This window comes from Panulirus ornatus, chromosome 12 (assembly GCF_036320965.1).
Source record: "Panulirus ornatus isolate Po-2019 chromosome 12, ASM3632096v1, whole genome shotgun sequence".
Lineage (NCBI taxonomy): Eukaryota > Metazoa > Arthropoda > Malacostraca > Decapoda > Palinuridae > Panulirus > Panulirus ornatus.
In genome coordinates, this window is record NC_092235.1 from 23183159 (window position 1) to 23204600 (window position 21442).

Genomic DNA, 21442 nt, shown 5'->3' on the forward strand with positions numbered 1-21442 from the left:
CTCCCTTTCTTCCTTAGCTTTCCTTTCTTTTTCTTTTCTTTCTTTCTCTTCTTTCTCTTTTCTTTCCCTTTCTAGTCTTTCTCTCTCTTCCTTTTCTTTTCTCTCCTTTTCAAGTCTTTCTTTCTCTTCCTTTTCCTTTCGTTCCCTTTCAAGTCTTTCTTTTTCCTTCCTTTCCCTTTCTTCTTTTGCTTTCTTTTCTCGTTCTAGTCTTTCTCTCTCCTCTTTTTCTTTTCTTTCTTTCTCTTCCCTTTCCTTTCTTTCTCTTTCTTCCTTCTCCTTTCGCTCTTTCTCTTCTTTTTCTTTCCTTTCCTTTTCTAGTCTTTCTTTCTCTTCCTTTTCTTTTCTTTCTTTCTCAAGTCTTTCTTTTTCTTTTCTCTCTCTCTCTTCCTTTTCTTTTCTTTCTTTCTCAACTCTTTCTTTTTCTTTCCTTTCCTTTTCTAGTCTTTCTCTTTCTTCTTTTTCTTTTCTTTCTCTCTCAAGTCTTTCTTTTTCTTTCCTTTCCCTTTCTAGTCGTTCCTTCTCTTCCTTTTCTTTTCTTTCTCTCTCTTCCTTCTCCTTCCTTTCCCTCTCTAGTCTTTCTTTCTCTTCCTTTTCTTTCCTTTCCTTTTCTAGTCTTTCTTTCTCAAGTCTTTCCTTTTCTTTTCTTTCTCTCTCTTCCTTTTCTTTCCTTTCCTTTTCTAGTCTTTCTTTCTCTTCCTTTTCTTTTCTTTCTTTCTCAAGTCTTTCCTTTTCTTTTCTTTCTTTCTCAAGTCTTTCCTTTTCTTTTCTTTCTCTCTCTTCCTTTTCTTTCCTTTCCTTTTCTAGTCTTTCTTTCTCTTCCTTTTCTTTTCTTTCTTTCTCAAGTCTCTCTTTTTCTTTTCTTTCTCTCTCTTCCTTTTCTTTTCTTTCCTTTTCTAATCTTTCTTTTTCTTTTCTTTCTCTCTCTTCTTTTTCTTTCCTTTCCCTTTCTAGTCTTTCTTTCTCTTCCTTTTCTTTCCTTTCCTTTTTACTCTCTTTTCTTCTTCTTTCTTTCTTCTCTCTTCTTTCTTTTTCTTCCCTTCTTTATCCTTCTTTCTTTTTTTCTTTTTCTTTCTTCTTTCTTCTTCTTTCTTCTCTTCTTCTTTTTCTCCTTTCTTTTTTTTCTTTCTTTTTCTTCTTACCTCTCTTTCTTCTTTCCTTTTCTTTCTCCCTTCTTTTTTCTTTTCTTTTCTCTTTTTCTTTTTTCTTTTTTTTCTCTTTTTCTTCTTTCCTTCTTCTTTTTCTTCTTCTTCTCTCACTTTTCTTTCTCTTTCTTCTTCTTTTTCTCTTTCTTTCCTTCTTTCTCTTTCTCCTCTCTTCCTTCTCTTTCTTTCTTTTCTTCCTCTTTTTCTTCCTCTCTTTCCCTTCCTTTTTTTCTTCTTCTCTTTTTCTTTTCTTTATTCTTCTTCTTTTCTTTTTTTCTTCTTCTTCTCCTTTCTTCTTTCCTTTTCCTTTTTTTCTTTTCTCCTTTTTTCTTCTTTCTTTTCTTTTCTTCTCTCTTCCTTTCTTTCCTTTCCTTTTCTAGTCTTTCTTTCTCTTCCTTTTCTTTCCTTTCCTTTTCTAGTCTTTCTTTCTCTTCCTTTTCTTTCCTTTCCTTTTCTAGTCTTTCTTTCTCAAGTCTTTCCTTTTCTTTTCTTTCTCTCTCTTCCTTTTCTTTCCTTTCCTTTTCTAGTCTTTCTTTCTCTTCCTTTTCTTTTCTTTCTTTCTCAAGTCTCTCTTTTTCTTTTCTTTCTCTCTCTTCCTTTTCTTTTCTTTCCTTTTCTAGTCTTTCTTTCTCTTCCTTTTCTTTTCTTTCTTTCTCAAGCCTTTCTTTTTCTTTCCTTTCTCTCTCTTCCTTCTCCTTCCTTTCCTTTTCTAGTCTTTCTTTTTCTTCCTTTTCTTTTCTTTCTCTCTCAAGTCTTTCCTTTTCTTTCCTTTCCCTTTCTAGTCGTTCCTTCTCTTCCTTTTCTTTTCTTTCTCTCTCAAGTCTTTCCCTTTCTTTTCTTTCTTTTTCTAGTCTTTCTTTCTCAAGTCTTTCTTTTTCTTTTCTTTCCCTTTCTAGTCTTTCTTTCTCTTCCTTTTCTTTTCTTTCTTTCTCAAGTCTTTCCTTTTCTTTCCTTTCCCTTTCTAGTCTTTCTTTCTCTTCCTTTTCTTTTCTTTCTTTCTCAAGTCTTTCCTTTTCTTTCCTTTCCCTTTCTAGTCTTTCTTTCTCTTCCTTTTCTTTTCTTTCTTTCTCAAGTCTTTCCTTTTCTTTCCTTTCCCTTTCTAGTCTTTCTTTCTCTTCCTTTTCTTTTCTTTCTTTCTCAAGTCTTTCCTTTTCTTTCCTTTCCCTTTCTAGTCTTTCTTTCTCTTCCTTTTCTTTCCTTTCCCTTTCTAGTCTTTCTTTCTCTTCCTTTTCTTTTCTTTCTTTCTCAAGTCTTTCTTTTTCTTTTCTTTCTCTCTCTTCCTTCTCTTTCCTTTCCTTTTCTAGTCTTTCTTTCTCTTCCTTTTCCTTTCTTTCTTTCTCAAGTCTTTCTTTTTCTTTTCTTTCTCTCTCTTCCTTTTCTTTCCTTTCCTTTTCTAGTCTTTCTTTCTCTTCTTTTTCCTTTCTTTCTCTTTCAAGTCTTTCCTTTTCTTTCCTTTCTTTTTCTAATCGTTCTTTCTCTTCCTTTTCTCTTCTTTCTCTTTCTTCTTTTTCTTTCTTTTCTCTTTCTAGTCTTTCTTTCTCTTCCTGTTCTTTTCTTTCTCTTTCAAGTCTTTCTTTTCTTTCCCTTTCCTCTTTCTCTTTCCTTTCTCTCTCTTCTTTTTCCTTTCTCTCCTTTTCTAGTCTTTCTCTCTCTTCCTTTTCCTTCCTTTCCTTTTCTAGCCTCTCCCTTTCAAGTCTTTCTCTCTCCTCTTTTTCTCTTCTTTCCTTTTCTTCTTTCTCTTTTCTCTCTCTCTCTTCCTTTTCCTTCCTTTCCCTTTCTTCTCTTTCCTTTCTCTCCTCTTCTTCTTTCGCTCTCTGTAGTCTTTCCTTTTCTTGCCTCTCCCTTTCTAACCTTGCCTGCTCTTCTTCTCTTTGAATTCTCTCTTGTTCCTCTTTCTCTTGCTGAGCCTGTCAGACATCGTTCGATGTTTTAACACAACTGGACAAGCAAAAACACACACACACACACACACACACACACACACACACCCTACGTTCTCTATATGGCAGTCTCGGCAGGTTCTTAACGACAGCCATGGTTGTCTATGGCAACATCCGCGTTATATATGTCGGGCTATGGCACCGCAGGCTATGGCACCGCAGTCAAAAATCCCCTTATGAATGCCAAGGTCGATTATGAACACAGTCAAGAGGTACATACTCGACTATGATAATAGTGCATATCCCTGATAATTGCCATTGGTAGATGATCGACCCATCACCGACCGATGCATATCGGTCTATGGCAACCCGGATGCTCCCCTGATAATTGCCATGATCAATTATGAGGCCAATCAATTGCTACATATTCGACTATGGCAACCAAGAAGTCATGATCAATTATAGGGCTAATCGACTGCTACATATTCGACTATGGCAACTTACATATGATCAATTATGGGCCAATTAATTGTTACATATTCGACTATGGCAACTAAAAAGTCATAATCAATTACAGTGCCAATTAATTGCTATATATTCGACCATGGCAACTTAGATATCATAACCAATTATGGGCCAATTAATTACTACATATTCGACTATGGCAATCTGGAAGATACCCCCCCCCCACCCTGACAAGTGCCACAGTCGAAAATGACACCAATTGACAAAATGTATCCGGTCGTGGCAACTCTCCAGAGGTACGATGTTTGAACACATGGCAACCCCCTTCTCTCTGTGTGACACGTCTTTTAACGAACTACCTCTGTTTCTCACGCATGACCATGGCACATCCCTTGATGGTAACAGTGAACTATGGCGCTCTCGAGAGATCTGCTGGTTCGTGCGTGTGTGTGCGTGCGTGTGTGGGTGTGTCTCGTAATGGTCACCCCCGAAGCCTTAACTAACCTCTAACAAAAGTAGACTATCTAAAAAATTGACAACTCATAATTCTTTTTCTCTTGCAAGTCTTGAAAGAAAATACACAAACAATCTTGTCTTTTTTTTTTCAAACTAATTTCGACTATACAAAATTTTTTGGGGGGTGGACAATCCCCTTTTTTTTCTATGTCTATCATTAAGTGTCTAATGTGCTATCTGAAGCCAAAGGAAACATCTAATCTAGCTAACTAATATCTCCAAACACATCCTTCTAAGTTCTAATGGTCTCAACAATGGTTTAAGAGTTGTAATGATTTAATTAAGTAGTTTTAAAAATGGATTAATAGGCTCCTGCTAAAACATAAGAAAATACATCATGCTATATATATATATATATATATATATATATATATATATATATATATATATATATATATATATATATATATATATACATATATATATATCATATATATATATATATATATATATATATATATATATATATATATATATATATATATATACATATATATATATATATATATATATATATATATATATATATATATATATATATATATATATATATATATATTGTTAGGAACTGAAGCTACAGCATAAGGAACATAAAGAAAGAAAAAAAAACACATATAGTTATGAACTTAATAAGATAATTGAAAGGAAAAAACAATAATATTCAGCGAAGTGACTGAAAACTCAAGAGACCAACCACAAAAGGGTTGAGAAATTAGATGAATTCAGCATCGCTATCTATCTATCTCCCTCACGAGAGATAAGAGAGATATCACGAGAGATAAGAGAGATAACAAAATTGTCATCACAGTGTCTCCTAATGTTAAGTATCAAAAGTTTCTTAATGTTGTTGTCAATTCTGTGCAGGTATATATAGCCCTTACAAAGGAAATATATATATAAAGAAAAAAAAAAGATATTTAATGCTTAGTTCAAAAAGCAAAACAAACAGTGTTAGTGTACTAAGTGGCAAGATGCACACAATATATATATATATATATATACATACATATATATATATATATATATATATATATATATATATATATATATATATATATATATATATATATATATATATATATACTAAATCTGAAGCTAGTGTTAAGTAACTAAATCAAACATGTCTTATAAAACATAACAAGTTCTATGTGTTAACAAAAGCGACAAAAAAAAAAGAAATAAAATAAATAAAATGTAAGTCTTAGTCTATAGACAGATGTTATAATTCAACATTACGCACCGGGTATGTTTACGCCACGCGTTTAAACAAACTCTTGACCTTCGTTTTAAATGCCCCCTTTTTAGAAAAGGCTTCGCTCCCCCGTCTCATGACTTTTCTCTCCTTACTTCCTCTCCCTTCTTCTTCTTCTCCCTCTCCCTTCCCCTTCCTCTACCCCCACCATAATTCCCCCAACCCCACCCACCTCTCCCCCACCTCAAAGTCGGGAAGGGCAGCGCCATTAATGTGACCCGGATGAAGGAGAGTGAACTCCGTCTCGATTTCGGATGACTTCAGTGTGACGACTTCAGTGTGACGACTTCAGTATGATCGTGGTGGTGGGGGGTGTGGGTGTGTGTGGGCCTTCAGCCGGCCGGAGAAATTGACATGGTGGGTGTTTGAGGTGGGGGTTGTATGGTGGAGGGAGTGAGAGCGAGGTGGAGGAGGAGGATGGGGAGGAGAGGGGAGGAAGGGAGGGAGCAGAAGGGGAGAGGAAGTCAGAGCAGGAGGAGGAGGGAGGCAATAATGAGCTATACACAACAGTTCGGTACGAGACGTTGCGCCACACGAGAGACAGACAGACAGACAGACAGACAGAGCCGCTGTGGTGGCGGTGGTGGTGGTGTGTGTGTGTGTGTGTGTGTGTGTGTGTACGTTAAGGTCTGCCACAAAACAGGTGTTGGTACAGAGGATAATATACTGGGTCTTGACACACCCCCTAAACCAACAGCTGCACATGTCACCCTCGAACCCCAACTCCAGACGCCATCTGTCCTCAAGGACAACACTATCCAAGTCCTAACTCCCCACTACCTCCGTACCCAGGGTAACCCTACCTGACCCTGAAATGACCCCGCCCCTCCCTCACCTTGACCTGAAATGACCCCTGCGTGACCACAAGGCGACCTTAAACTCATTCTGAGGTGAACCCACACACTGCCTGCCCCCCCTTTTCAATCACCAGCAACGCCTGTGAAAGATAATTGGTGTATGATGCACCTGGTCTTCTCTCTGGGAAAGTCTGCCTGACGCCTGACCCTCATCCAGGGGTCAAATTGTCTGCCTGACCCCTGACCCTCATCCAGGGGTCAAATTGTCCCCCCAAAAAAATAAATGTGTCTTAAAACTGAGCGTCTGTCAGGCGTGGACAAGTTAGCTTGTCAAAGATCAGGTGGAAAATGGTGGCCATGAACTATATATACACAATGACTGAGTGAGTATAAAACCTCCAGATCAAAAAAAAAAAGGATTCATGTTCACTACAAGCGACGCGAGTGAACAAGGGCGAAGTCATGACCTTATCCTGTTCAATGAGAAGGGGAGGGAGGGGAGGGGGGGGTTATATGAACGTGAGATTACGAGCCAGTGGTCATTGAAATGGGGTCAGCGTCCTGACTGACATCGGGGTCACACGAGGTCATGGTGTGGTTTTGAGTACCTGCGAATCATCCATCTCTCGCTCAACCTCATCATCAAAGACTTCGAGGCGGACTTGGTCCTCCTTGGCGACTATTGGGTCAACCTTCGCTAAAGTCTCCACTCCACCTCAACCTTCGCTAAAGTCTCCACTTCACCTCAACCTTCGCTAAGTCTCCACTTCACCTCAACCTTCGCTAAAGTCTCCACTCCACCTCAACCTTCGCTAAAGTCTCCACTCCACCTCAACCTTCGCTAAAGTCTCCACTCCTACTCAACCTTCGCTAAAGTCTCCACTCCACCTCAACCTTCGCTAAAGTCTCCACTCCACCTCAACCTTCGCTAAGTCTCCACTTCACCTCAACCTTCGCTAAAGTCTCCACTCCACCTCAACCTTCGCTAAAGTCTCCACTCCACCTCAACCTTCGCTAAAGTCTCCACTCCACCTCAACCTTCTCTAAAGTCTCCACTGCACCTGGCTTTAAAAGGCAGCTAGCACTTGGCTGAGGTTGTCCTTGAGATCGGAGTAAGTCTGGATTTTGCGGGCCAGCAACACCACCAACACAACACCCTCACAACATCATCTTCCACCACAGCGGGGGTTTAAAAGAAGCGTCTAATCACAGCCGTGGGATTCCAGACTTCGAATTCAGCTCGCTGGACGACACGCGCAGCATCCGGCCAATAGCCGAACGTTGCGACAACGGACTGACAGACTCGACTACTTCCTGCATAGCAATCGCTTTTCTGAAGTTAATCAACCACGATACAACTCGAGGTTTCGATGAAGTCAGATACACAAACTAATGAGGGGGGAAATGACGGTGTTAAAAGAGCCAGCCAAGCTAGCTCTCCTGCGTCTTGCAAAACAAGAAACATTTTGCGTCACGAAGCGAAGAGAGATGTATACACGCAAGAGACAGCATCTGGATGACAGTACTGAGAATGTTAGGAGTTGTTTCCTACACTCATGATCTAGTCAAACTGACGGTAACACTGCTGAAGAATATCACATAAACACCTGGAAGATTTCGCAATACTTTACCATTACCGACTGGAAATGTTTAAGGGCGAAAAGACCCTCTGGAAAGAAACGTTTCAAAAAAAAAACCTCTGGAAAGAAACGTTTCAGAAAATGAACTTCAAGTCTTATAAACGTCTCTGAGCATAAACCATGAGACAGATCAAGTATACTGGAAACTTCTAATCATGCTATGGATGCTGGACTTTAGCGATGCTTGAAAAATACAAACCTAAACCACCTCTTCATGGTTGAATGAGGCAAACTAGCATTGTCTGGAATGGGGTCGACCCACACGGGTAGTGGGGGGGGGCTGGATAACACGAGAGCTGAGGCCAGAGACGAAGGGAGATTAAAAAAAAGAAATCTACTCCAGGGAGGAGACCCTTCGTTTCCAGCGCTAGCCTGGATCACCACCGCTTTAAGAAGACGTTTCCAGTATAGTAGTGTTCGTCGCGTTTCTCTCTCTCCCTCACCCGCCATCGCCCCTCATCACACCAGGCGTGTGTGACCCCCCCAACAGACACAGAGTTGTGACGGCGAAGTGAGTTGGTGATGTCAACATTCCATATTCTTTCAACACTTGCCACAAAGGATGACACAAACGCGCGCGCGCGCGCGTACGCTCTGTTGGGATTTTATGCAGCACCTTGATGGTGCAGATGGTCAACACGCTGCAGATGGTAACCTTATTGCAGATGGTAACCTTATGGCAGATGGTAAACACGCTGCAGATGGCAACCCACTTTACACAAATTACACAAGACTGTTCCGTCTTCACTGTGCTGGGTAATGTTGATCCCTACGCTCTGGGACGATGTATGACAGATACATACATACATATACATACATACATACATATCCCATGTGTATGTATGTATTTCCTAGGATTTAAAAGGCGTCGTTAGCTAAAGGTGAACATCTCAAAACCAGTACCATTTCAAAGACTGGTGAGGTTCTGAGGTTGTCCGCTCCCATACAGTATCGTAGCTCCCGAACACACGAAGGGGGCCAGGCAACTCAGAGCTAACCCACATGTAAGTCATCTAATCATGATTTTCGACTGTGTGTTTCGACTTTATATTCGTTCCAGTGACACACAATGGGATAAATCTTTTATACTGCTACGAACCCGTGTGTTACCAATAGCATTTCTTACTATACCATAGTCGATGATGATGACAACTATCATGTAAACAGACTAACTATCATGTAAACAGACCAACTACCTCGAATGGTTCAAGGTTGACACTTGGGATACGACTCGAGGAATATACTTAAACACTTGAGATACAAGTCGAGGAATTTACTTAACACTTGAGATACAACTCGAGGAATTTACTTAACACTTGAGATACAACTCGAGGAATTTACTTAACACTTGAGATACAACTCGAGGTACATACACGACCTGAAACAGGTTGGTGGTACAGGGAATTACCAACCACCCCAGTGGGACTGAAGCATCTATACCAACTTTCATGAAGGAGTTTAAAGCAATCGAAATGCACTAGCCTTTGACACATCGAAGTTCACGTCCTTTTCAAGCCAGGTTTCTGAGTAAGACTTAAATGCGAGGAGGGGGGGGGGGAAACTGCCATCTCTCACGACTGGCATATGTTGAAGACCTTTCCCATCGTGTCAGCCATTCAAAGAATGGCCTCGTACAAAGCCACTAACTCACTTGGGCGTTCCAAAAGGGAGGTTCACCAACATCATCACGGAAAAAGAAAATTTTCTCAGTTTCCACCAACTTTAGATGGTCAGACAGCCTAGGATGTCTTAAATGTGATAGATCAGTTTAAAAAGGAGAACTAGGCTCAGCTGGGTACACAAGCAAGTCACAGGCACTAGGCTCTCCCGTGCCTCTCCTGTATACATAAGTCGCCACAAGGATTCATTCACCACCACAACACAAACTCCTATACGTTGCCCTTGCCACAACATACATGACATTATTCATCTACATGACGGTGAGAGAGACACCACACTAACAGACACCTTGGCGCAACCCGGTTCAATCTTTGCGACGATAAAATGCTAATACTTCCTTATGGTTCATTTACATAAGCAAATTATTCATTTACATAGCAAAGTCATTTACATAGTGAGAGTGAGTATATGTGGACCTGAGATAATCTTTTCACACCTGAAGGTGTCAAAGATGATTTGGTTGGTGGGTGTAGTCTGACGTAGGCCTCCTTAACGACCCTGGCAGTTGACAGGTCTAAAGACTATTAAACCCAATGTATTTCCTTGCTACAGTGATGTATCTACATAACTGAGGGTTGATCCTTAACCAGCTCTCTGTGCTGGACGTACTGACAGAAACCCGTGTTCAAAATCTTTTCAGGTATCTAAACCAAAGGTATTTCGCAGGGAATCAATACTTTGATATGATAACAACGAAGATATAGAAAAAATAATACTTTTAAGTATAATCCTCTATCAGTATTTTGAAATATAGTTTCCCAGAAAACAGAAATCAAATTAATTTTACTGAAATCTGAATGCCTTCATTACGTTGGTCCTCAAACACAAATTTACATAGCCAATGGCTTTCAAAACTTCAGCTTCATAATCTCTGTATATTTTGATGAAGGTAAAGCACCATGATTTTTGTATCATGAAAGACTATGATCAGAATAAATCGATTCATTCTTAAGTCAAGCATTTTTGATGAATATGCTAGGTGAGAAAAAAATTTCAAAATGCAAGCTGTAAATTTCTTAGCACTCTATCATAACCAATCATTTCTATGATTTCCCCTTTTTCGTATTTGGTAGTAATATGCCAATTTCTGCACAAATCTGCATGCATTACAAGCAGGAACAATGGGGGAAAAAACAACTGTAAATATGTTATCCACAAATGTGTCGTCGCTTCAACACAATGCCATTCTTGCATTGCAACCCCCCCTCAAAGGGCTCTTACCTTCCTAGGTGCAAGACCTAATCTTATAACAATTTCGTGAAGGCCTGAGACGATTTCATTAACGGAACCGCTCTCCTAATTGCGCAAGTCTGCTTCCATTTACTCTGATGGCCCACCCCCTAAAATGCAGCTACGTAGAATCCAAAGTGCGTTCCCAGAGGACCAGGGGTGTGCGACCACCTTGCCGAAGAGCAATTGGGAGCTCCAACACGAGCCCCGACAGTGTGGGAGCTCCAACACGAGCCCCGACAGTGTAGGAGCTCCAACAATGTGGGAGCCGCGACAGTGTGGGAGCTGCAACAGTGAAGAGAGAACGTATGTCTGTGTGTCGTGTGTGTGTGAGTGGCGTACGATGGGTGAGGGAGACGCGTACAACACCACCACTTGTTGACGACGGTAAACACAAGGATCGACTGGACGAAGAGAGACACACTCTCTCTCTCTCTCTCTCTCTCTCTCTCTCTCTCTCTCTCTCTCTCTCTCTCTCTCTCTCGACGGCTATGCGCGTAACGAGAAACTGTCTCGACGGCTCCGCAAAACACCCCAAAAAAAGAGAGAGAGACGGAGACACTGCACTAGCGCATCGACGAGACAAGAGACTTTTCTCCCGATAGATGGGTCTACGCGCGTCACGAGAGACGGTCCTAGACGGCCTCCACAAACACCAACAAGAGACAGAGACACTTAAAAAAAAGGGGTATTCAGAGCACCGATAAGACGAGAGAGACTCTACCAACAGCTACGTGCGCACCGAAGAGAGACAAAGAGAGAGAGAGACAGACAGAGACAAAGAGAGAGAGAGACTCTCGACAGGTACACTGGGGCGCTGACAAGAGACCGAGAGAATTCCGAGAACCTTCCCCCCTAAAGTGACGAGGTCTTCGACGAGACTAGCACCAACTAAATCTAGCACCAACACGAGACAAGAGACACAGTTATGTATGTTAGAAGCCGACACACACCCCAAAGGCTGCTGGCAGGGTTGGCGGTGACTATTTTAAATTTGGGGGGTTGTTTATATCTTTATCAGTGAGAGAGTTTTATATAAAAGATGGTCAGGAGGGTAATAGAATATTATCCCCTTCATTTTTTTTTATATATATATATATATGTATGTATATATATATTTCTTTTAACACCTCTGATCAGGAGGTTGTGTTCACAAATCTGATTTAGTTAAAGAGTTTAATTTACTTATGGCATATAAGACGCGTGAGTTTAATGTGGAATGCTGCAGGACGAAGTGGTAAAAAAAAAAGCTAAGAACAGGAAAAAAAATTTGAAAAAGCCTTAAGAAAAGTGTGCCATCTTGCCCATATTTTTCCTTCTTCTTCCATACTGTCCCGGCCATCTTTAAGAAAAAAAAAAAGGGAGTGGAGGGGGCAACCTCTGCAAAAAAAAAATGGGAGGAGGGAGGGAGGGAGGGGCAGCCTCTGAGGTAACTGGTTGCAGCTAACGAGAGACAGAACTTTACCAAGACTTCGCCTCTATCCCGCGTCCCCACAGAGGCTTCCTTATCTTTCTGAGTCTCCTCTTCTGGAGCGTGAGTTCGAGGAGGAGGAGGAGGAGGAGGAGGAGTGACCACTCCTTTGGACGTCACGTCCACCGTGGACGCCGCCGAAGTCACCCCTGGGGAAGAGCCAGGTTCAGAGGGAGGACCCGGGACGAGCCCGGGTTTCCTCATCGGTGGCGGGGACGTGTCATCGGTTCCCGCCCAGTACTCAGCTTCGTCTCTAGTCTCCGTGGGTTTGCATATCAGCGAGGCTCCTCCGCCACTCCAGAAGTCTTCCCTGAGGTCTTCCGCCTCTTCGCTCAAGAGTTCCTTGCTGTCGGCCGCTAAGGTATCGAACAGACGCGCCACTTCGTCCGAGGCTTTGCTCATCTCCGGGGTTTCGAGGTCGCTCACTTCCGTCGCGGATCCGAATACAGTTCCCGGGGTCAGGGGCGACGACTGAGCCAAAGCGCGAGTACCATCGAACTCGCCCAGCTCCGAGGCTCCTTGGCTTGCGATGTCTGGAGGAACCAGTCCGGCAATCTTCAACGTGGGTCTTGGTGGAGGTGACCCCTTTCGAGAACCCCGTACGTCGTCAGTCAATTTAGGCTCTTCGGTAGTCTCTCCGGCAGGTATGGAAGGAGCCACTTCTTCAACCTCGGCGCCAGGTCTCGCTCTCAATGGGGGTGAAGTCTCTCGTGAGCCCCAGATGTCAATGACTTCTGATTCCTCCCCAGCAGTTATAATTTTTGGTTCCTCAAAGGCTATTCCTTCAGCTGGTGGTGATGGAATTTCATCTACTTTTACTGCAGGTTTTCTCCTCAATGAACCCCAGATGTCATCATCTTCAACTTCTTCAGCAGCTGGAACAACTTCCTTGGCTGGGGGTTCTTGAACAGGAACTTCTTCAGCTGGTGGCAAGGGAACTTCATCAGCCTTTTGAACAGGTCTTTTCCTCAGTGAGCCCCAGATATCATCTTCCTCAACTTCTTCAACAGCTGGAACTTCTTCAGCTGGTGGAGAGGGAATTTCATCAGCCTTTTGAACAGGTTTTCTCTTCAATGAACCCCAGATATCATCATCTTCAACTTCTTCAACAGTTGGAACTTCTTCAGCTGGTGGTGAAGGCATTTCATCAGCCTTTTGAACAGGTTTTCTCCTCAATGACCCCCAGATATCATCATCTTCAACTTCTTCAACAGCTGGAGCAACTTTCTTGGCTGAGGTTTCTTGAACAGGAACTTCTTCAGCTGGTGGTGATGGAATTTCATCAGCCTTTTGAACAGGTTTTCTCCTTAATGAACCCCAGATATCCTCATCTTCAACTTCTTCAACACCTGGAACTTCTTCAGCTGGTGGTGAGGGAACTTCATCAACCTTTACTGCAGGCCTTTTCCTCAATGACCCCCAGATATCATCATCTTCAACTTCTTCAACAGCTGGAACTTCTTCAGCTGGTGGTGAGGGAACTTCATCAGCCTTTTGAACAGGTTTTCTCCTCAATGACCCCCAGATATCATCATCTTCAACTTCTTCAACAGCTGGAGCAACGTCCTTGGCTGGGGGTTCTTGAACAGGAACTTCTTCAGCTGGTGGTGAGGGAATTTCATCAGCCTTTTGAACAGGTCTTTTCCTCAGTGAACCCCAGATATCATCTTCCTCAACTTCTTCAACAGCTGGAGCAACGTCCTTGGCTGGGGGTTCTTGAACAGGAACTTCTTCAGCTGGTGGTGAGGGAACTTCATCTACCTTTACCACAGGTCTTCTTAATGGCGGAGAAGTATCTCGTGAACCCCATATATCAATTTCTTCTGGTTCCTCAACTTCAGGAACAACCTTGGCTTCAGGAACTGGAGCAACAACTTCTTCAGAAGGTAGCGAGACTTCATCAATCTTCTCTGCAGGTTTTCTCCTCAACGAACCCCAGATATCATCATCTTCAACTTCTTCAACAGCTGGAACTTCTTCAGCTGGTGGTGAGGGAACTTCATCAGCCTTTACTGCAGGCCTTTTCCTCAATGACCCCCAGATATCATCATCTTCAACTTCTTCAACAGCTGGAACTTCTTCAGCTGGTGGTGAGGGAACTTCATCAGCCTTTACTGCAGGCCTTTTCCTCAATGACCCCCAGATATCATCATCTTCAACAGCTGGAACTTCTTCCTCAATGACCCCCAGATATCATCATCTTCAACAGCTGGAACTTCTTCAGCTGGTGGTGAGGGAACTTCATCAGCCTTTTGAACAGGTTTTCTTCTCAATGAACCCCAGATATCATCATCTTCAACTTCTTCAACAGCTGGAGCAACGTCCTTGGCTGGCGGTTCTTGAACAGGAACTTCTTCAGCTGGTGGTGAGGGAACTTCATCAGCCTTCTGAACAGGTTTTCTCCTCAATGAACCCCAGATGTCTTCTTCTTCAACAGCTGGAACAACTTCCTTGGCTGGGGGTTCTTGAACAGGAACTTCTTCAGCTGTTGGTGAGGGAACTTCATCAGCCTTTTGAACAGGTTTTCTCCTCAATGAACCCCAGATATCATCATCTTCAACAGCTGGAACTTCTTCAGCTGGTGGTGAGGGAACTTCATCAGCCTTTTGAACAGGTTTTCTCCTCAATGAACCCCAGATATCATCATCTTCAACAGCTGGAACTTCTTCAGCTGGTGGTGAGGGAACTTCATCAGCCTTTTGAACAGGTTTTCTCCTCAATGAACCCCAGATATCATCATCTTCAACAGCTGGAACTTCTTCAGCTGGTGGTGAGGGAACTTCATCAGCCTTTTGAACAGGTTTTCTCATCAATGAACCCCAGATATCATCATCTTCAACTTCTTCAACGGCTGGAACTTCTTCAGCTGGTGGTGAGGGAATTTCATCGGCCTTTTGAACAGGTCTTTTCCTCAGTGAACCCCAGATATCATCTTCCTCAACTTCTTCAACAGCTGGAGCAACGTCCTTGGCTGGGGGTTCTTGAACAGGAACTTCTTCAGCTGGTGGTGAGGGAACTTCATCAGCCTTTTGAACAGGTTTTCTCCTCAATGAACCCCAGATATCATCATCTTCAACAGCTGGAACTTCTTCAGCTGGTGGTGAGGGAACTTCATCAGCCTTTTGAACAGGTTTTCTCATCAATGACCCCCAGATATCATCTTCCTCAACTTCTTCAACAGCTGGAACTTCTTCAGCTGGTGGTGAGGGAACTTCATCAGCTTTTACTGCAGGCCTTTTCCTCAATGACCCCCAGATATCATCATCTTCAACAGCTGGAACTTCTTCAGCTGGTGGTGAGGGAACTTCATCAGCCTTTTGAACAGGTTTTCTCATCAATGAACCCCAGATATCATCTTCCTCAACTTCTTCAACAGCTGGAGCAACGTCCTTGGCTGGGGGTTCTTGAACAGGAACTTCTTCAGCTGGTGGTGAGGGAATTTCATCAGCCTTTTGAACAGGTCTTTTCCTCAATGAACCCCAGATATCATCTTCCTCAACTTCTTCAACAGCTGGAACTTCTTCAGCTGGTGGTGAGGGAATTTTATCTACCTTTTGAACAGGTTTTCTCATCAATGAACCCCAGATATCATCTTCCTCAACTTCTTCAACAGCTGGAGCAACGTCCTTGGCTGGGGGTTCTTGAACAGGAACTTCTTCAGCTGGTGGTGAGGGAACTTCATCTACCTTTACCACAGGTCTTCTTAATGGCGGAGAAGTATCTCGTGAACCCCATATATCAATTTCTTCTGGTTCCTCAACTTCAGGAACAACCTTGGCTTCAGGAACTGGAGCAACAACTTCTTCAGAAGGTAGCGAGACTTCATCAATCTTCTCTGCAGGTTTTCTCCTCAACGAACCCCAGATATCATCATCTTCAACTTCTTCAACAGCTGGAACTTCTTCAGCTGGTGGTGAGGGAACTTCATCAGCCTTTACTGCAGGCCTTTTCCTCAATGACCCCCAGATATCATCATCTTCAACTTCTTCAACAGCTGGAACTTCTTCAGCTGGTGGTGAGGGAACTTCATCCGCCTTTACTGCAGGCCTTTTCCTCAATGACCCCCAGATATCATCATCTTCAACAGCTGGAACTTCTTCAGCTGGTGGTGAGGGAACTTGATCAGCCTTTTGAACAGGTTTTCTCCTCAATGACCCCCAGATATCATCTTCCTCAACTTCTTCAACAGCGTCCTTGGCTGGGGGTTCCTGAACAGGAACTTCTTCAGCTGGTGGTGAGGGAACTTCATCTACCTTTACCACAGGTCTTCTTAATGGCGGAGAAGTATCTCGTGAACCCCATATATCAATTTCTTCTGGTTCCTCAACTTCAGGAACAACCTTGGCTTCAGGAACTGGAGCAACAACTTCTTCAGAAGGTAGCGAGACTTCATCAATCTTCTCTGCAGGTTTTCTCCTCAACGAACCCCAGATATCATCATCTTCAACTTCTTCAACAGCTGGAACTTCTTCAGCTGGTGGTGAGGGAATTTCATCAGCCTTTTGAACAGGTCTTTTCCTCAATGAACCCCAGACATCATCTTCCTCAACTTCTTCAACAGCTGGAACTTCTTCAGCTGGTGGTGAGGGAATTTCATCAGCCTTTTGAACAGGTCTTTTCCTCAATGAACCCCAGATATCATCATCTTCAACTTCTTCAACAGCTGGAACAGCTTCCTTGGTTGCGGTTTCTTGAGCAAGAACCTCTTGAGAGGGTGGTGAAGGAAGTTCCTCAACCTTCTCTTTTGGTCTTCTAAGTGGTGGTGATGTGTCTCGTGAGCCCCAAAAATCGAATTCTTCAGTTTCCTCAACAGCTGGCACGCCTTCGGCATCAGGTTCAGCAGACGTTGGAGGAATTTCATCGACCTTCTCTTCAGGCGTTGTCAGTGATGGGGGTGTTTCTCTTAAGCCCCAAATATCACTTTCTTGTAAGGCCTCAACAGGAGGAAGTTCAGCTTGAGCTGGTGGTGAAGCAACCTCTTCAGCTAAGGTGGACCTCTTCCTCAAGGCTGGCGAAGTGTCTCGTGAACGCCATATATCAGGTCCCAAGTGCATTCTAGCTTTTTCTCCTGCAGAAGCTTCCTCAGTCGACACTGAAGGACTGGCTTCTTCAATACGTATGGCAGGCCCTTTGACCAGGGGGGGCGATGTGTCTCGTCCATGTCTATCTTGGTCTCGTTCTGGAAAACCTTTGCGTCTCTTTGGAGGTGGCGAGATCTTCTCGCCTCCGAGGTACTCAGCCGTCTGCTTCTTCGTTTTATCCTCCTGCACTGGCTTGGGCTCGCCCACGTCTGAGTCAAACCATCTGTCGATCAACGCTTCGTCAGGCGACTCTTCCGTGACGTCGGCCGATGGAATCGGTTGGAGACCCGGGTCGAAGAGGTTCTCGTCCTCGTCGATGAAGGGAACCTTCCATCTGGGTCTCAGCGGCGGCGGTAGGGGCGATGAAATATCAGAGCCAGAAAGGTCTGATTCGGTGAGTTCTTTTCTACCGGTCTGGTCTGTGGGTTCGATCCCCCGTCCCTCAACCTGCCCTTCGGTTGCGGCGAGTTCTTTGCTTCCGGGAGCGGAAGAAGCATCACCTTTGCTATCGAAGAAGGATTCCTTTTGCTTCGACGTCTCCAAGACGGCGACGTGGGAGTAGGTCTCTCCCGAATCGAACCACCTTTCTATCAAGGCCTCGTCGCCGTCTTCGTCAGTATGATACACACCCTTAGCCTCGCCCCTAAGAGACTCCCCTTCTTCTTCCGCAACCTCTCCCTTGACTTTACTGACTAATGGGGAGGAGCCTCGACTTCCCCAGACATCCTCAGAGTCCAGTGGCTCTTCGAGCACCTCCTCCTCCTCCTCCTCCTCCTCTGCAACTTCCCCAAGGGTGACTGCAGAGGCCTCGGACACCCCCTCGACTCTGAGTTCCTCCTCGACTACACCTGTGATGGTCGACTTCTTGGGAGGTGGGGATGTGTCTTTCTCTTTCCAAAAGTCCTTTACAGTATCTTCAGACTCCTGTGAGAATTGCTTTTGTCAGACCTTCTTTCCCCCTTCCCCCGCCAAGCATTTAATCAAGACCTTAGTTTTTCTTCCAATATACAAACAGAAAAAAAAAAAAATATATGGCGGGGTTAATTGCATTGCACAGCTGTATTACCAACATAAGAATGGGAGAACTGAAAGTTAAGGGTTCTGAACACAGAACCAAAGAAAACAATTCAAGTGACTTTTTAATAGTTATGTAAATATAGTTAGAGGGAATATTATTATATACTTCATTATTATAAAAACATAAGAAAAATCTCATTAAAGACAAGAGGTGGAACGTATTCAGCACACTCGATAATTCGATATTACCATAATGACAGATCAATATTCTAAGAATATCATAAAGAAGCCATTACCATAACGACAGATCAATATTCTAAGAATATCATAAATAGGTCGTGAATATGAAAGGTACGAACCCCTTGAGCACGACGAAGACGACGAGGGTATGACGACCTTACTTTCTGACGTGACCTTTTAAGGGTCAAGGTCAGGTCAAGTGTGTGGTCGTCATATTCATGAGTCGTACCTGTCGTACTCAATGGTCGTACCTGTCGTACTCAACGGTCGTAAAGTCGTGCTCCAAACGTTCATAATTTTAAACTTCTGTCTACAGACGGAAGAGCTGTGTCTAATCTAACATGTTTTCAGAACATTATCCTAAATAGGAAGTCTGGAAAATCATTTTAAAGAAGTGTGCTGCAGACAACAGTATTGGCTAATGGGAAGAACAAAAAAAGAAAAAAAAAAAAATACATCACCAAATTACGAAAATAATATGTGTCTATCAACAGACTACATTATAGCATTAAAAAAAAATATATTGAAAGGTGTTTGCACGAAGCAATTCACCAAAATTCGAAACAGAAGCTCAATTTCCCTTCAAAAAATATTAGATTTTTCATCGACTATTTCAATTTTTCTCATTAGTATAGTCTTTAATTTCATCCCATACATAAAAACTTTGGTATATATATATATATATATATATATATATATATATATATATATATATATATATATTAATCATGTCCGTTACGTAGATCTTTAGTGTAGTAATTTGAAAATATAGCGTCAGGAGCACATGGTAATTAGCATCGAGATCAAGGTGAAGGCGAGTTAATTAGCAAGTGACTTAATGAGCAGTGTGAGGTAGATTAATTGCTGTATGAACGCCTCTGGCTCTGGACTGGACAACCCAGCCTAGAGGTAACGCATTCGTAGACCACATCCATCGCAGAAAGACGTCTACCAAACGTTCGTGTTTATTCGTGTAAACTCAACGTCCGTGTAAATTCGTGTAAACTCCAACGTCCGTGTTAATTCGTGTAAACTCAAACGTCCGTGTTAATTCGTGTAAACTCCAACGTCCGTGTTAATTCGTGTAAACTCAAACGTCCGTGTTAATTCGTGTAAACTCCAACGTCCGTGTTAATTCGTGTAAACTCAAACGTTCGTGTAAATTCGTGTATCGCATGGCACTCCGGCGCTCTTCGATCGCGGGTTTTAACCCGCTGGACACGGCGAGACAACATAAAAAAGCGCGTTCGAATCTCTGTAACCTCGGGTACCCACTGAGCCGAACATGACGCAGGGGGAGTGTCTTGGTAGATCCAACATCTAAGTCAACAAAATGACAAATGATGATTTCAGTAGAGTCGAAAACCTTACTAGACATTCGATATAAACTTTCAACACTGTAACGATGGACAGTGTGAGCCAACACCTGTTCTATGGGCCAGGCCAGAACTGCTATGGATATTACTATTCTATGGGCCAGGCCAGAACTGCTATGGATATTACTGTTCTATGGGCCAGGCCAGAACTGCTATGGATATTACTATTCTATGGGCGAGGCCAGAACTGCTATGGATATTACTGTTCTATGGGCCAGGCCAGAACTGCTATGGATATTACTATTCTATGGGCGAGGCCAGAACTGCTATGGATATTACTGTTCTATGGGCGAGGCCAGAACTGCTATGGATATTACTGTTCTATGGGCGAGGCCAGAACTGCTATGGATATTACTATTCTATGGGCGAGGCCAGAACTGCTATGGATATTTCTAAACCAATCGTGGTCCAAGAGTTGTGCTATGAGTCACGGCCTCAAGAACGCTATATAGAATGGTCTTGCACTACTATGAACACATAACTGCTATATAGATTGGGGTCAAAAGAAGGCTATGGATCACACGTCTGAATCATAAACCCAGGATTGTTACTACTGGTTCAAAAGAAATGTGAATTTTGCAATGAATTTTTGGGGCCATGACTTTTAACGAATTCAAGAACCCCCCACCAATGGATCTGAACAAAACTACTGTAAGATTTTGAGATTCAATTTTGAGAGGTAAATTGCCGTATGGATTCGCCCAAGACAATACGATGAATCTTTTAGATCGAATCTTGGGTCCATGGCCTTTTAAGATCTTCATATGCAAATCAGTAGCCTAAAGGCGGAATAGACTCCTTAAGATATGCCAATCAAATCTATCGCTACAACTGATCGCCCAAGCGATTTCTGACGATGAAATCCTTGATGACTGATATCAACACGTGATAACATATCTACACACACACACATGGACGCTGCTCGCAAAAGAAATATCCATTTCCGAAGCAAGAAATTTCAACTAATACACAAACACACACACACACACAAACGTGTGGGCAAAGCACTTTCGCTGCTGGCTCAAGATTCGAAGCCCAACGGATAGGTGTGTGTGTGTGTCTTGGTTTCGAAATCGACGTCTTGCAAAGGGTCGAGCGGTGGTGGGTGTGTGTGGCCAGCGTGCAAGATGCCGTAGCCTGAGAACTCCGGCACACAACGGCCTGTTGTTAATCTGTTCGCCAACAGAGCTAACGGAGAACCACCGTTTATCAAGCATAACGGAAACACGCACAAATGATAACAAAAAGAAAGAAAATATAACACAGCGATCAATTAATATAAAACTAATAAAGGGAAGACAAATATTATGCAAATAACGAAATAATAATAATAATAAAAATGCGTGAAATAATAATGATAAATGTTAAAGATAAGGGAAACCAGCTCTGCGCGAGATGGCCTCCATAGAGCAAACTACCAGGGGTAATTACCTGTTAAATCGTTAACACTGCATTTAGACACTGGCTACAGAGAAGCGCAAACACTGAAACAGAGAGAGAAAAAGAGAGAGAAGAAAGTCTCCAGAGAAATTTCATGAAAGTAAACACCCATAAAAAGTTTTCTTTAATGGAAATTAATATCTGTGTCGAAAAGAAAACGACAAAGCGGTAGCCATTCGACAAATCTATTGCTCTTACATCGAGTGTTTTCAAGC

At 42.8% G+C, this 21442-nt stretch overlaps 3 protein-coding genes across 6 annotated transcripts in view; 1 reads left to right on the forward strand and 2 right to left on the reverse strand.

Moving 5' to 3' along the window:
• The window catches only part of LOC139751858 (protein Obscurin-like), a 318529-nt gene that overhangs the window by 80897 nt on the left and 216190 nt on the right, over positions 1-21442 (reverse strand). The gene's annotated exons all lie outside the window — the stretch shown is intronic.
• Positions 1496-14242, reverse strand: LOC139751767 (uncharacterized; the record flags this gene model as incomplete). The annotated part of the gene is made up of 2 exons (XM_071667311.1): positions 12068-14242; positions 1496-3049 (listed from the first exon to the last, which is right to left on the reverse strand). Coding segments are annotated over exons 1-2 (2703 nt in total), but the record flags the coding sequence as incomplete, so codon positions are not given.
• LOC139751862 (uncharacterized) lies at positions 14252-16968 on the forward strand. Of its 2 annotated transcripts, none has more exons than XM_071667503.1 (2): positions 14252-14873; positions 14976-16968. In XM_071667503.1, exons 1-2 carry the CDS (start codon positions 14253-14255, stop codon positions 16827-16829), a joined length of 2475 nt encoding a protein of 824 aa, XP_071523604.1. In that variant the 5' UTR covers position 14252; the 3' UTR covers positions 16830-16968. The 2 variants fall into 2 exon arrangements, with proteins under 2 accessions (XP_071523604.1, XP_071523605.1); XM_071667504.1 differs by having other exon boundaries at positions 14252-14780.

Bases quoted from the DNA above. Each gene is read 5' to 3' on its own strand.
- LOC139751862 (XM_071667503.1), top strand. From the start codon at position 14,253: ATGACCCCCAGATATCATCATCTTCAACAGCTGGAACTTCTTCAGCTG. The intron at 14,874-14,975 runs GTTTTCTCATCA...CCTTTTGAACAG, and splicing joins TTCATCAGCCTTTTGAACAG to GTCTTTTCCTCAGTGAACCC.